The 13,617-nt window shown below is 33.5% G+C and overlaps 1 protein-coding gene across 2 annotated transcripts; it reads left to right on the top strand.

Moving 5' to 3' along the window:
* Positions 1-1,393: 1,393 nt before the first annotated feature.
* Positions 1,394-8,209, top strand: LOC105056103 (ureide permease 1). 2 transcript variants are annotated; one of them, XM_019854373.3, is made up of 9 exons: positions 1,817-2,079; positions 2,171-2,338; positions 2,840-3,122; positions 4,485-4,623; positions 5,142-5,316; positions 6,242-6,282; positions 6,365-6,489; positions 6,781-7,155; positions 7,678-8,209. In XM_019854373.3, exons 3-9 carry the CDS (start codon positions 2,886-2,888, stop codon positions 7,831-7,833), a joined length of 1,248 nt encoding a protein of 415 aa, XP_019709932.1. In that variant the 5' UTR covers positions 1,817-2,079; positions 2,171-2,338; positions 2,840-2,885; the 3' UTR covers positions 7,834-8,209. The 2 variants fall into 2 exon arrangements, with proteins under 2 accessions (XP_010936487.1, XP_019709932.1); XM_010938185.4 differs by lacking the exons at positions 1,817-2,079; positions 2,171-2,338 and adding an exon at positions 1,394-1,617.
* Positions 8,210-13,617: the final 5,408 nt, after the last annotated feature.

The following is a 13,617-nucleotide window of genomic DNA, read 5'->3' on the forward strand; positions in this document are numbered from 1 at the left end:
GAAATGGACAATGTAATTTGAAATGATATTTTTATTTGAATTAAAGTTAAAATTCTTATTTTTTTTAATTTTAATTTATAAATTTTTTTTCACATTTTTTCATCTTTTTTTCACTTTTTATGGCATTTCTTTTTTTATCAAAATTTAATTCAAATTAAAAATTTAATTTTTTTAATTTAAATTTATAATTATATAATTTTTCTATTTTTTTTCATTTTTTTTATTTTTATGAAATTTTTTTAGGCTATTTTTTTATTTGTTTGGAATATTTTTTAAATAAATTAATTTAAAATTGAGAAAGTAATTTGAAATGATATTTTTTATTTTAATTAATTTTAAAAATTTTATTTCTTTTAAATTTCAAATTATAATTCTTTTTTTTTCAATTTTTTAATTTTTAATTTTTTAATGGCACTTTTTAATTTTTAATTTTTTAATGGCACTTTTTAATTTTTTAATTTTTTTATTTTTTGAACATTTTTTTTAAAAATTAATTTGAAATGGAAAAAGAATTTGAAATGATGTTTTTGAATTAAATTTAAAATTTTTATTTTTTTAAATTCAAATTTATAATTTTTATTTCTTTCCCATTTCTTTCTCCTTTTTTCTTTTTCTATAATATTTTTAAATTTTTAAATTTTTAAGATTTTTATTTAGATATTTTTTTAAAAAATTAATTTGAAAAGAAAAAACCATCTAAAATTATCTTTTTTATTTGAATTAAAAATTTAAATTTTTATATCTTAAATTTCATTCAAAATTAAAATTTTTATTTATTTATAAATTTAAAATTTAAATTTAATTTTTTTTTCATTTTTTTCTCATTTTTTTATTTTTTTAAAAAAATTAAAAAATATCATTTTGAATGGCGTTTTTAAAAACGCCATTCAAAATAGCTTTTTTTTATTTTTATTTTTTTTGGACGATATCTACGTGAAAATTGTGGGTGACGTGGTTTGGATAAAATGTTATTCAAAATGACGTTTTATGTTTTTACATTAGATTTATAAATAAATTAAAATTTATATTATTTAAATAAATAATTTTTTTTATGTATTATTTAGGAAAAAGACTCAAATCCACTTCGCGTGGTCTCTCCTCTTGACTCTTCTCACATCCTTCCTTAAAAAAATGCCGACATGGCCTCGAAATATCAGAAACGGATTCTTTATAAATTCCTTCCAAAAATCTCTGCCGATTGTGACCTGCCTTAGACCATTTCTCATCACCTATTGGGTTCTCGGATGCCGAGGTCGTTCTCATACTCCTTTTGGAGGTAAGCAAGGTGGAGACGCCAAGCTCTTTTGTTGGTATCGGAGCTTCCTTTGTAGACCTTTTCTCCATCTTCTTCCTCCAAGGTGGCGCATGGATTTGCTACTGTTAGATTGTGATCTTTGATTTGGATCCTTTTGGCTTATTTTTCTCTTTCTAGTTGTTATATTTGGATCCTTGGAAGAAATAAAGCTGCAACACCCTGCATTCAGAATTATTCATTGTTCTAATGGGTACTGTAATTGTGGAGGAATTTTTTACTGGAAGAAGTGATGCCTGGTCTTCCAGCCCAAATTGCTGCTATATATTATAACAAAGAATAGTCAAAGAGAAGAAAAGCATAAGGTTTGTTATTCTTTGAAAAATTTTCTCTCGCTTTCAGTATCATTTATTTGGATGGATTTTTCCTTGGAATCTTTTGACTCATGAGTGCTTTAATATTAGTATTTTTTCGTTGTTTGTTGATGATTGCAAGTCTTCGACGCAAGTTGGTTTACTCATTATTTTTTCTTCTTCTTCTTCATTTTTTTTCTCTTCCAATAGTTCTTTTTAATTTCATTTGGTGGTTTTTTTGGGATTTCACTGGTCGGCTATATATTATTCCCTTCCAAAAGCATATCCCATTCAAGCTATGAACCAAGCTAACCTGCTTCCAATAGGTTTTATTCTGTGAAGAACTTATTTGGTTGCTGGGTGGCCAAAATCCAACCTCCAATCACCAACACGTGGCATAGCTTGATCATGTTTAGTTGGATTCATATTTCTAGGATGTAGGCAACCAGATGAGGACTTACCTCAATAAAGAAGGTCCCATATATTCATCTCAGATTATTCTACATTGTTTGTCTCTCTGCTGTTTCTCAAAATCCTATCTGACTTAAGCACTGGAGCCCTCTAGCCGGATCAGCTCCAGCAATTTTCTGTTTTATTCTTTTTGTAGCAGACCGGGGCTTCATTTTCTACTGTACCAACACTTGCAAATAACATCTGTGGGTTCTATGGGCCATAACAAGACTTCTCTTTAACCTCAGCAAGAAAAAAATCCACATCAGACACTGATTTATTGGTATATGTTCTAAACTTTCATTTCCTGGGATTTCCTTCTCTTTTGAAGCTTCTCATTACTTTTCTTTTCTTTTCATTTTTTGGTGTGAATATATAGATTTGAGTTTGTTGTTGTTCTGTTGTATTCTTCTGAAAATCAGATCCTTTTAAGGAGATTTCATTCTTGAAGATTGTTTTCATGATTGAATGCTATTTTGAGTTTATATGAGTGTTATCAACTAGGCTGCTTTATTGCCCAAGCTTTGGTTGGATAAATTTAATGTGTATCTTGATGTGGCATCTTCGTAGTTAGTCTTCCTAATCTTTTTTGATCTTTCTCTCATCTAATTTCTTATGTTCCTATATAAGTTTTCTATTTTTGCAGAAACTTCTGCTTCATCTTTCCCCACTCATATGTTTATTCGTGAATTATCAGCATGGCTTTTAAATCTTGTGGTCCTTCCATCTTTGAAATAGCATGGTTTACATAAAATATCTGGTGAATTCTTTACATCTTCTTCAGGTTTTTCCTCTGATTCTTTCTTCGAGCAACAAAACTTTTTCAGACGATGTATTTGGTAGAAGATAAAGGAGGTGCCATTGCCCTCATGCTGGCTGCTCTTTCATTCTTGGGCACTTGGCCAGCTGTTATGACTCTCTTAGAGCGGAGGGGTCGTCTGCCTCAGCATACATACCTTGATTACTCCCTCACAAATCTCTTGGCTGCTGTGCTTATTGCTCTAACAATTGGTCAGATTGGAGATAGCAAACCTAATATGCCAAATTTCTTCACCCAGCTTGCTCAGGTTGGTCATTTCTTTGATCTTTAATTGTTAAACCGTCTTTTTGTTAAATGAAAATGTTGTTGGGGGTTGGTAGAAGTCTACGACTTGGTCAAAGGTAGATGAAGAATTTGGCATTATTTAGCTTGTGACAGATGAAACCAAGCATGGTTCCTGAGTTCTTTTTTAGCTGGTATATTTTTTAATTAGTTTTTTATAGTTGGGATACTTCGTACTATTTAAAATCTGAATTCTAATGGATCACAGAAGTGCATCAGTGAAAGATACATTACCTTTTTAGTTTTTCACTGAACTGCATCACAATTTGTTTCAAAAAATACCAGGTACATTGTGTGACTATTGAATGTTGTCTACATTGATGAAATCTGAGAATGTTGTCTACCTTGAGTAGTTAATAAAAATTTGTAGTTGTGCATTTAGGTTACAAGGTCTTTATTTCTTTTTCTTAAAATCATGGTAGATGTGAAGCACAGGAAGCACCATCGCATTTTGAAGTACAGCCAATTTTGTCATTACTTCATTCTCATATCTAGTTAAAACCACCTGTGAAGAGCTCCTACTTGTTTCATGAATTTAAACAATGACTGACACCTCATCTATGTGCATTACATGGTAAAGGCTTAATAATTTGCAGCTTTTGACTGTTCTTCTCCCAATCAATGTCTGATCTAAAAGGCAGTAGATAATGGGCATCTGCCTTTATTTAGAATGCTGGCACCAAACATGTCACATGAATGATTACTTGTGAAGGACTAATGTCATACATTTGTCTGGATGTCTGCCAGTTAATCTCTGTCATGAAACATCCATACAGTTGGAGGGTGTAAGATATACTGCTTCTTGAAAGTTTCTAGTTCTAAACTTCACAAGATTGTGGAGGGTCCACTTTATTGTGTATATTCTGAGCATAGGCAAGAACAAGATGTTATATTGTATGCATTGTCTTGTTTGTCGGAAATCTGAACTTGCTTTTAAAGCATATGATGCACAATAAGGATGAAGTAATTAAGGCTTTTTCATTCTTATTTAACACAAACTCAGACCCAGTAAATCAAAAGATATAATCTGTTCATTTTTGTTATTGTCTTTCTGAACCGGCATGTTTACTTATCTCAGTAGTTATTATAAAAATTATGTAATATTGCTGTCAGGTATTGATATATCTCTTATTTTCTTTTGTTGAGCAGTGACCATATGCTATACTCAGTTTTATATTGACTTAGATGATTTTTTTTATTTTTGCATGGAAATGGAAGTAATCTAATTATCACTGCGGTTTATTTATTTGCTCATTTGACTCTTTTGGTGCATATAAATTGCATCAGTATTCTAGTCCCCTATTGAACAACTGTTTTTCACATGCAGGACAACTGGCCTTCAGTCTTGTTCGCAATGGCAGGTGGAATTGTGCTCAGCCTTGGGAATCTGGCCACACAGTATGCTTGGGCTTATGTTGGTCTTTCAGTTACAGAGGTCATCTCTTCAAGTATGACAGTTGTTATAGGTATCCATTTCTAAAGCTAATCTCCATTATACTGCAATGTTTTCTCCTTGCCACAAACTTTACATTCTTATAGTCTTTTAGCTGAAGTTGTTAATTTCTTGTGGCCTTCCATCACATCTGATCTAAAAGTTGACTTTGTTATATACGCTTGTCATGTAACTCGGGCTCCATCAACATCGTTATATTTGAAAATAAGTGGGGCACAACATCAAAACTGATGTCTCACATCTCATTCTCTGGTAGGACACATATCAACAGTTCGCTGGGGAACTAAAAGCAGATATTTATGTTTGATAAGTTTTTCTTCTCTTAGATAATTTTTTGCATGGGCATTGCATGATTAAATGAATTGGAGTTTCTTATTGATAATTTCAGCATTTCACCATCTAGAATTTTGTACAAAAGTACTCATAAAATGAAATCATTATGCTTCAGTGGAGCAACACTTTGTGTTTCATCTCTTATAATTTTGCATCAGGCTTCAGCTGATATCTTACCTACCCTTCCTGACATCTTAGGCACAACCTTCAACTATTTTCTAGACGACCGCATCAATAGAGCTGAGATTCTTTTCCCTGGAGTTGGGTGCTTCTTGATTGCAGTTTGTCTTGGATCTGCTGTTCACTCCTCCAATGCAGCTGATAATGAGAAGAAACTTAGTGATTCCTCAAATAAAAACCAGAATACGAATGGGTATTTTTTTTTTTCATCACTTTTGGTTCTTCTTACCTCCTTGGAACTTGAAAATTAAGAAAAATCAAGTTTAGCAATATCATCGAGCAGATCTTTATACACTTTTTTCTATCACTTTTAACTTCTTATAAACTCCATAACTTTATATTGATATTACAAATAAGTAGGACACGAGGTCTTGGTAAACCTATTGTTCTCTAGGCCCTTTATAATTCTGAAAATAGTTGAAAACCTTCACCTTTGTCACTGATGCAGTTGCGAGTGTTCCATGGATAATTATTCTCCTAAAGTTCTAAGCAATACTTGAACATTATGTAAGACAAATTTTAGTTTGTTAATTTTCTCTTGGCTATTATGAATCATCATTTCATGATTAGTTTGTATCCAATACTAACTCCTCCAAAACAGAAAACCTGCATGTCTAGCTTCAGGATACCTCTTTACTTGTATATCATTTTTTACCTCTCCAATCAGTGACCCTATAATCAACTGAAAACATGTCTAGCTTCAAGATGTCTCTTTACTTGTATATCATTTTTCTCTCTCCAGTCAGTGACCCTATAATCCATGCAGCGACACTCTCTGTGCTGGGGCTTCACCCATGATGGAAATGTTCCAAGTTCAAACCATCTCAAACTGCTTTCCCTTGCTGCATCCTCTTTTGTTGCCACCCCCAACCATGAAATCATGGTCAACTTTATGCTTATGAGTTCCATCACACAACTAAAATTTCCCTTAAAAAAACTAAAAGTTTCACTGAACCCATGTCAAGTTCATGGTCTCTTCTCGCGCTGCCCATGACAAGCAATTAAAATAACTGAACCATAGAAAGATCATACTAATAATTAAAACTATACCTTTCTTTTCATTGTTTGCAAGCCTAGTTTTCAACTGAATCTAACATCTAAACTTTTTTTTTTTGCAGTACTAATGGAGATAAAGAGCTCAGCAATGTTTCAAACAGAGGTACCCATGCCAGATGCCAAGATTTTGATATTATATTCCAAGATGGGTCCCTTGTGACTTTTCGTTTCTTCACTTCCTGTAGCTGGAGTACCCCAAGACTTGGAAGATGGAGTTTCTGATGTTTCATATGCCAATTTCAATGATGAGAAAGCAAAAGCTGGAACAGCAGAATTTCTCATACAGCTTGAAAACAAAAGATCAATTAAGGTCACTAGTTCTGCAGCATTCTGTCTATGATCAGTATCCTTTATGATCACTTCATTTTATGACCAAAAGAATATTTTATACATACATATGTATTCATGCTTCTATCCATCCATATACAGTGATGCAATATTACTTTCTTCAGGAACTCGATCCATAATTGCATATTTGCGCCTATGAGCAACATCTAGTAGCTATTTATTCCTTGTCAGCAAACTGACTACTTTTGGAGCTTGAATCCTATTTTAGCCTATAATAGCAAATACTCATCCAATAAGAATTTTTTGCTTGCAGGTTATCGGGTCCAACACTTGTCTTGGCCTCAGCATTGTGTTCTTTGCAGGCGTTTGCTTCTCGCTCTTCTCTCCAGCATTCAACTTGGCTACCAATGACCAGTGGCACACCCTGAAAGAAGGGGTGCCACATTTAGTGGTCTACACTGCATTCTTCTACTTCTCTGTCTCCTGTTTTGTTGTTGGAATTGGTCTAAATATCTGGTTTCTCTACAAACCCGTGCTTGGGCTACCAAGTTCATCCTTCACAGCTTATTTGAAGGATTGGAAAGGCAGACATTGGGCTCTTCTGGCAGGGCTGCTATGTGGGTTTGGAAATGGCTTTCAATTCATGGGTGGGCAAGCAGCTGGATATGCTGCAGCTGATGCTGTTCAGGTTAGTACATATAATTCTTCCAATCCTTGGTTTTTACTTATGCTTTGCTTTTGACACCTGCTTGAACTTCCTACATTAGCAAGAGTCTCAAGATTTTTTTTTAAAAAAAAATTACACTAAACTATACCAGCCTGCTACTTGTATGCTCAAAAGTAACATGTCTGTGGTAACTGTATATAGGTTGACAAGTAGCTATCAAGATTTCTAATGGAAGAATGAGTGTTACTTGTTAATGGCAACGTTCCTGCCTTTAGGTTTTTGCAGACATAAGCAAAAACCTCTGACATCGAAAAACTTTTCTGCTAAAACATATGGACAGAAGCTTTTGATGCCATTTATTAGGTGATACTAAATCTTTTTGTTTCAATGCCTGCCATCAATTTCATTACTTGCAACCACAAAATGTTGCTATATCTGTATAGATAACAGAAAAACTTCTTTATATGAGAATGTTCTGCCATTGGTTTTGGTATGTTAAAACTATACACGACTGATTACTGAATGTGTGATAATGTCAATCAGGCGCTGCCACTCGTAAGCACATTCTGGGGGGTAGTCCTCTTTGGAGAGTACCGAAGGTCATCAAGAAGGACCTATGTGTTACTCGCAGGCATGCTGCTTATGTTTATTGTTGCTGTAGCTGTTCTCATGGCTTCATCTGGGCATAGAAAGACTTGATTCGGGATGGAAACAATGCCTTGCTTTCACAAATTCTCATTTAAGATCCACTCTTCTCCAAAGCATCAGAACTATTTCATTGTACAAGTACATAAAAGGCAAAGTGACACAGATAATTTATCAGAAGGAAACTATATACCCAGCCAGAAGGCCTTTGATAGACATGTTTGTGAATTTAACAGCTATTTCCTGTATAGTCATGGTAAAAAATGTTGTGGATTAGATGTCATATTTTCTTCTTGGTTGCGACAAATATTATTAGTTAGATATCATATTTTCTTCTTGCAACAAAGTGTAAACTTGAAATGATGGTTCACTTTCTTTCAAGTACTCCTCCCTAAACAAATATGAATTAACTCAACAGTTATATTGGTTGACCTATTCTCTTGTCTTCACAAGTACGTCTTCTCTCAAAAAGGGTAATTGGTGTTCAACATCCAATTCAAATTTAAACTTTTTTTTTTCCTGATGCATCACGAATAGTCTACTTATTTTGGGATACAAGTATTGACAAAGCCCTGATTGTTGGTGAACATCATTGAACCAAGCTAGGCAAATAAGATAGGATTCAATCTTGGATGCATTTGGTTCATGACTGAAATTAGAATGGCTATATCTTTCAATACAATTGATTTGTGTTTGAAATTGAAATCAGAATTAGATTGAATACTAAAAAAGAGTAATGATTGGGGTTTGGGGGATTGGGGCTCTGGCACCAAGCCAATTAAACTGTATGAATTTTAAAGTGGTGAAAAAAAATCTTGCATGATTTTTAAAGCACCCCTCCAAAAAAAAAAAAAAAAGAGCGATGAAGATGACTGATTCAGAGACTTCTTCCTCCTAATTTCTAGTAGAAATCAAAGCCAGAGAGGACTCCAACTCCTCCCCCTTCTACCTCTATTTAAAAGGATCAAGTCCCTTGTGAAACCCACAACCATCGGCCGTCAAATCCTCATTCAAGAAGTCCTCTTTTTTTCTCAGTTCGCTTTGTTCTTTTATCATGCCCATTGAAAATCGGGTCACTGATCACCAGACTGAAGGTAAGAATCAATCACTTTTTAATTAATCATTTTTCTATATTTTTAAGCCTTGGAACTATGAATTCCGGCTAGAAAATCACTAGGTTTGATCGGAACTTGGGATGCCCTATTTGAATCCTTTGTTTCATCACATTTCTCCTAGTTGAATCCTTTGTTTTCCCCTAATTGTTGTTCATAATAGTGGCCGCTTGCGGTACCCATAGATGCCATGGATGATGGCCTCCTTTCACCATCACAATTTAACCTCAAATCCTTTTGTTTTTCCTTTGGATCTTACCCCAATCCTTCATTTTTCTTGGGCTTTCTTCCACCCGACACCCACCACCACTGGTTGCACACTCGACTATTGTCAGATGGTCAGCTGCGCCATTGCACCTCACCGGCCATACCACCACCGGACCCATGAGGGTCCTTCTCATTTCTATGTTCTAGAGAGGGTTAGGGCAATCTCCCATGTTTTGCCAAGGAAAACCAAAGAAACAAAACAAGAAAAAAAAGAAAAAGAAAAAAGAAGAGGGATTTTTTTCTCTCCCTTCTCTCTCTTATTTCTCTTACTTTCTCTTTCTACTACTTTCTCTCTCTAGAAAGTTTCACTTTCTCTTTAGTTTCTCTCTCTACAACTTTTTCTAGAATTTCCTTCCTCTCTATGAAATTTATGTCTCTAAGATTAGTCCAATGAAGAGCTTTCTTTTAATAATTTTGATTGGATCCTAGTGGAAAGGATCTCCACTCGTGGTCACTGGGCAACTTACCAACACCAACCCTAGGCAGACTAGATTCTTCTAGATTTGATTATCCATGATGTTCATTGGATCATATATATACTAGTTTAATCATGATTGATTAAATCATCTTGATTGAACTGATTGGGATATATATCGGACAGTGTTGGCTGATCAATCTTATTTCATCTTCTTAATTTCTCTCTCTTCTGATATTCTCTCTCTACTTAATCTATGAATCCAAAGAAAGATCCCAATGTTAGAAATCAGGGGTTGATATGTACAGTGAAAAATAAAAATTTTGTGATTAAATGCAGTGAATGAATAATTTTTAGATTAATCACATGATATCTCATTTCGAATTAACTCCAGATTCCTCGTAGTTATTAAGATTAAGATTAGGAGAAGAAAGATCAGATCTTTACCTTTGTACGAATAGTTCTTCACCATCATCTGATGATCATGGTTGTTTTCATGATTTTTTTGAAGCCGTATAAATATTCGACCTCTACAGGTATCCACATAAGAAAGATCAAAGACTCTTCCTAAATCCTTTTTGATTTCCTTTGCAAGAAAATCAGCATGCAACCTTTTTCTTTTCTTTTCTTTCTTTCTTTTCCAAGAATCTTTCTTGGTGTGAAACCCTTGAGAAAACTTGGGCCATCTAACTCTTAGATGTGAGCACTTAGGGCGTGAAAAAATTCTTCACGTGAAGACCTCTCTAGGGCATGAAGGGAGGCATGAGAAAAGACTCTAAGAAATGTAAGGCACTAGAGAGAATTGCTCTTAAACACACCAACGCATTGAGCGCCCTCTTCTAGGCATGAACTCCTTCACGCACTATTCTCTTAGGCATCCAAGAATTTTTCCCACATTATAACTCCTTCTAATGTGAGGATGTGGGGCGCACAAGGACTCTTTCACGTGGTGTATCGACGCATCAAGTCTAAGATGTGTCAAGAGTTCTTTCCACATTAAAACTCCTTTTAACATGGAAAAATCAATGCACATAGAAGGCATGAGAGATAGAGGCATCAGACTTTTATTAGATTTGATCTTAAGTGAATGAATTTATATAGGAGTCCTAGTTCCATAGATCTTTGACATGTCGAACTTTTTGACTAATCAAATCCTTGTTTGAGAAGGATTCTTTGGGCGCTAGCCTTGGGCATCCAACTCTTAGACACACACCCTCTTACTCTTAGTGTTGAATAAGTGTTTTGGGTGCACAACTCTTGGCATCCACTCATGTTGGCGTGTGCTTTGACCATTTTAGGGTTTAACCATATGCTAGTATGAAAATCCAAAATCTTTTAAGATTTCTCATAAATCCTAATTCAATTAGGACCTTCAAGTCTTAATCTTAAGTCCTTGACCAATTCTCTTTTGTGTGTAATTCTATAAGTTCTCATTATATTTGATAGTAAGATATGTTGTGATCTCTATTATCAATATCATTGAAATATTTTTTAATAGATTGAAATAATTTCAAATCATCCAATAAAAATTATTGACTATCAAGATAATTCTTATGAGTCTCGCAATCCACTGTGATGTCTAGCAATATATAGTGGCATTCCAATAGAATGGAATCGATGAACCTCTAGGTGTAGTTACTATGTGATTTAATCTTTTTATCAAGAGTTCCAACTAGACGAAGATTATGAAATTACTTGTCAAATTCTATTATTTGTCATATGTCAAATTTATGCGACTTGAGTTCCTGATGTGAAAATGATGAGAATTTTTTTCTACTATTCATACTGTCCTGATCAAGATTTTCTGAACTCAATCTCATAAATCACATAGGATCGTCTCTCTTATCTACTAAGAGTGATATATTCCATATAGATATACATCGTACTCCTACAATGAACCTACTGTAGCTAACATACATCGTAAGGACCCATATGCTAGGGACCAAGTATATGTGCAGTCAAATTACAGTAATTACATTGTGAATAGCTGAGGCACTATAAGTCAATGGACTAATCACACTACTGCAATATCGAGTAAGTCACTAATGAATGAGTAGACATCCAAGTAACTTATTGTATTTGTCACGCTTGGTATCCTTGTTCTCTAACAATCACCTGCACTCTCGCTCCAGTGTCCTTATTCTATAGCCTCAAAATTCATCTATCTTAAAAAAAATGATTTGTGCATCAATCTTATCAGATCTATCATCATCTCCATGATGATCCATTGATCGAAAGTATTTAAAAATTAATTACTAATGACATATGCCTCAAATTCTCAACTCTTGAGAATATGTGTCATCATCTTATTAATTTTTTGGATGATTTATGAACACATACGCAATATGAATGAAATTAATAACCTAATTTTATTAATAATAAAAATAATAAATATAAAATTATATTCTGAAATCAATGTATGTGTTGGCCTGATTGGCTTTTAGGGCATACATCTAACACTCAAGTCCTGTTGCTTTGAATCCGAGTTGATTTCGATAGGAGATTTTGAACTACTCTATTGGTCAGATAACATGCCCACACTATCCAAGTCCTCATCGAGCATAACAAGATCAGATCCATGTTGATCACTATTAAGTCATTATATCTTAAGTGATTTTGATTAGATAAAGCTACTTGATCAAATTTTTTTGACCATTGGATGGCATACCACTCTCCATTTTGATTTTTATCGAGCACCAATAGATTTGATTACCATTGATCTCTATTAAATCATCTGTTTCCTATTCTTATCTGATCAGATAAAATAATCTTGATTGGACCGACCAGTATATTGGATGCTACCACTTTGCCAGCCTTATAAAGATGTCAGAACTTAAGATTTTTATTTTTAAATATTTATAATCAAATTTTGATAAAAAAATATATTTTGAATAATAGATTCTGAAAGATCCTCTCAAGATCGATTGTATCTGTCTATTCATTATTTTTACAGAGATAAGTAATAAATTATTTTTTCAAGATATTTCATAATTTATTTTGAAAATAAATAATTAGTCTTTAATTCATATATGATTTATAAAATTATGTTTGAACAGAGAGTAATTTATAAATATTGAGATTTTTAGAAAACTATGATTTGTTTATTTATTATGGAATATGCATGTCTTGATTGGAATTATGATATACATGTTATCTTACAAATATATTTTTATTTTTGCATCGAATTTGAATTCTCAGCCTAACTATATTTAGTAGATTTTGTCGGTGAGAGTTATGCATTAATATTCAGTGGATCCTGTCAATAGAGACTATACATTGATATTCAGTGGACTCTACCAATGAGGATTATGTATTGGTATTCAGTAGACCCTGTTAATAGAGGTTATGCATCAGCATTCTGATTATTATTATTAAACCCTGACCCTGCCATAGGGTATAAGTGTGGTCATAATCAAAGGTTGTTGAGTTATATATGATTTATTTTGAATTAAATTTATGATTATGTATGTCTATGAATATTTGAAAGGATTTAATTTACACTAATTAGTATGGAATATGTTCTTATATTTATTCATAGCATTTGATTTTAAATATTATATTTTATGATAATATCTAAAATATTTAATTGAGATATTCATTACTTACTAGACTATCGAGGTCGTAAAAATATTTTTTTTTTAGATTCAGATTCTTAATTGCAGACGTGGATACTGAGTTTAGATGCGAAAGTCCACATATCAATTGAGTTTGGTCATAGATTGCGCTCTTTCCACTTTTGGCAAGGTGCCCCAACCCCCTTTCCCCAAGGGTACGACATATTGGTTCAGAAAACCTCACTGCTAAGCTGTGAATTCTATGATGTACATTTCCACAGCATGCTTCTAAACAAAGCAGCATACTGGTTCATCTTGATATGGGAGACAAATATCTGAACAATTGGCTGTGTCTACATTGGTTGAGATCTTATCTAGCTTTGAATATGCTTCAAAGAAAGAGAAGAACAAATCCCACATGCCTTTTTATGCTAATCCTTTGCCTCTTCCACCATGGTTTCAGTAACCCCAGTTTTCCTTTGGACTCATT

The sequence above is a fragment of the Elaeis guineensis genome, chromosome 13 (genome assembly GCF_000442705.2).
Source record: "Elaeis guineensis isolate ETL-2024a chromosome 13, EG11, whole genome shotgun sequence".
Classification (NCBI taxonomy): Eukaryota; Viridiplantae; Streptophyta; class Magnoliopsida; order Arecales; family Arecaceae; genus Elaeis; species Elaeis guineensis.

Coding starts and splice junctions, on each gene's coding strand:
- LOC105056103 (XM_010938185.4), top strand. CDS start 2,886: ATGTATTTGGTAGAAGATAAAGGAGGTGCCATTGCCCTCATGCTGGCT. Junction 3,123..4,484: donor TCTTCACCCAGCTTGCTCAG/GTTGGTCATTTC, acceptor TTTCACATGCAG/GACAACTGGCCTTCAGTCTT. Junction 6,490..6,780: donor AAAACAAAAGATCAATTAAG/GTCACTAGTTCT, acceptor TTTTGCTTGCAG/GTTATCGGGTCCAACACTTG.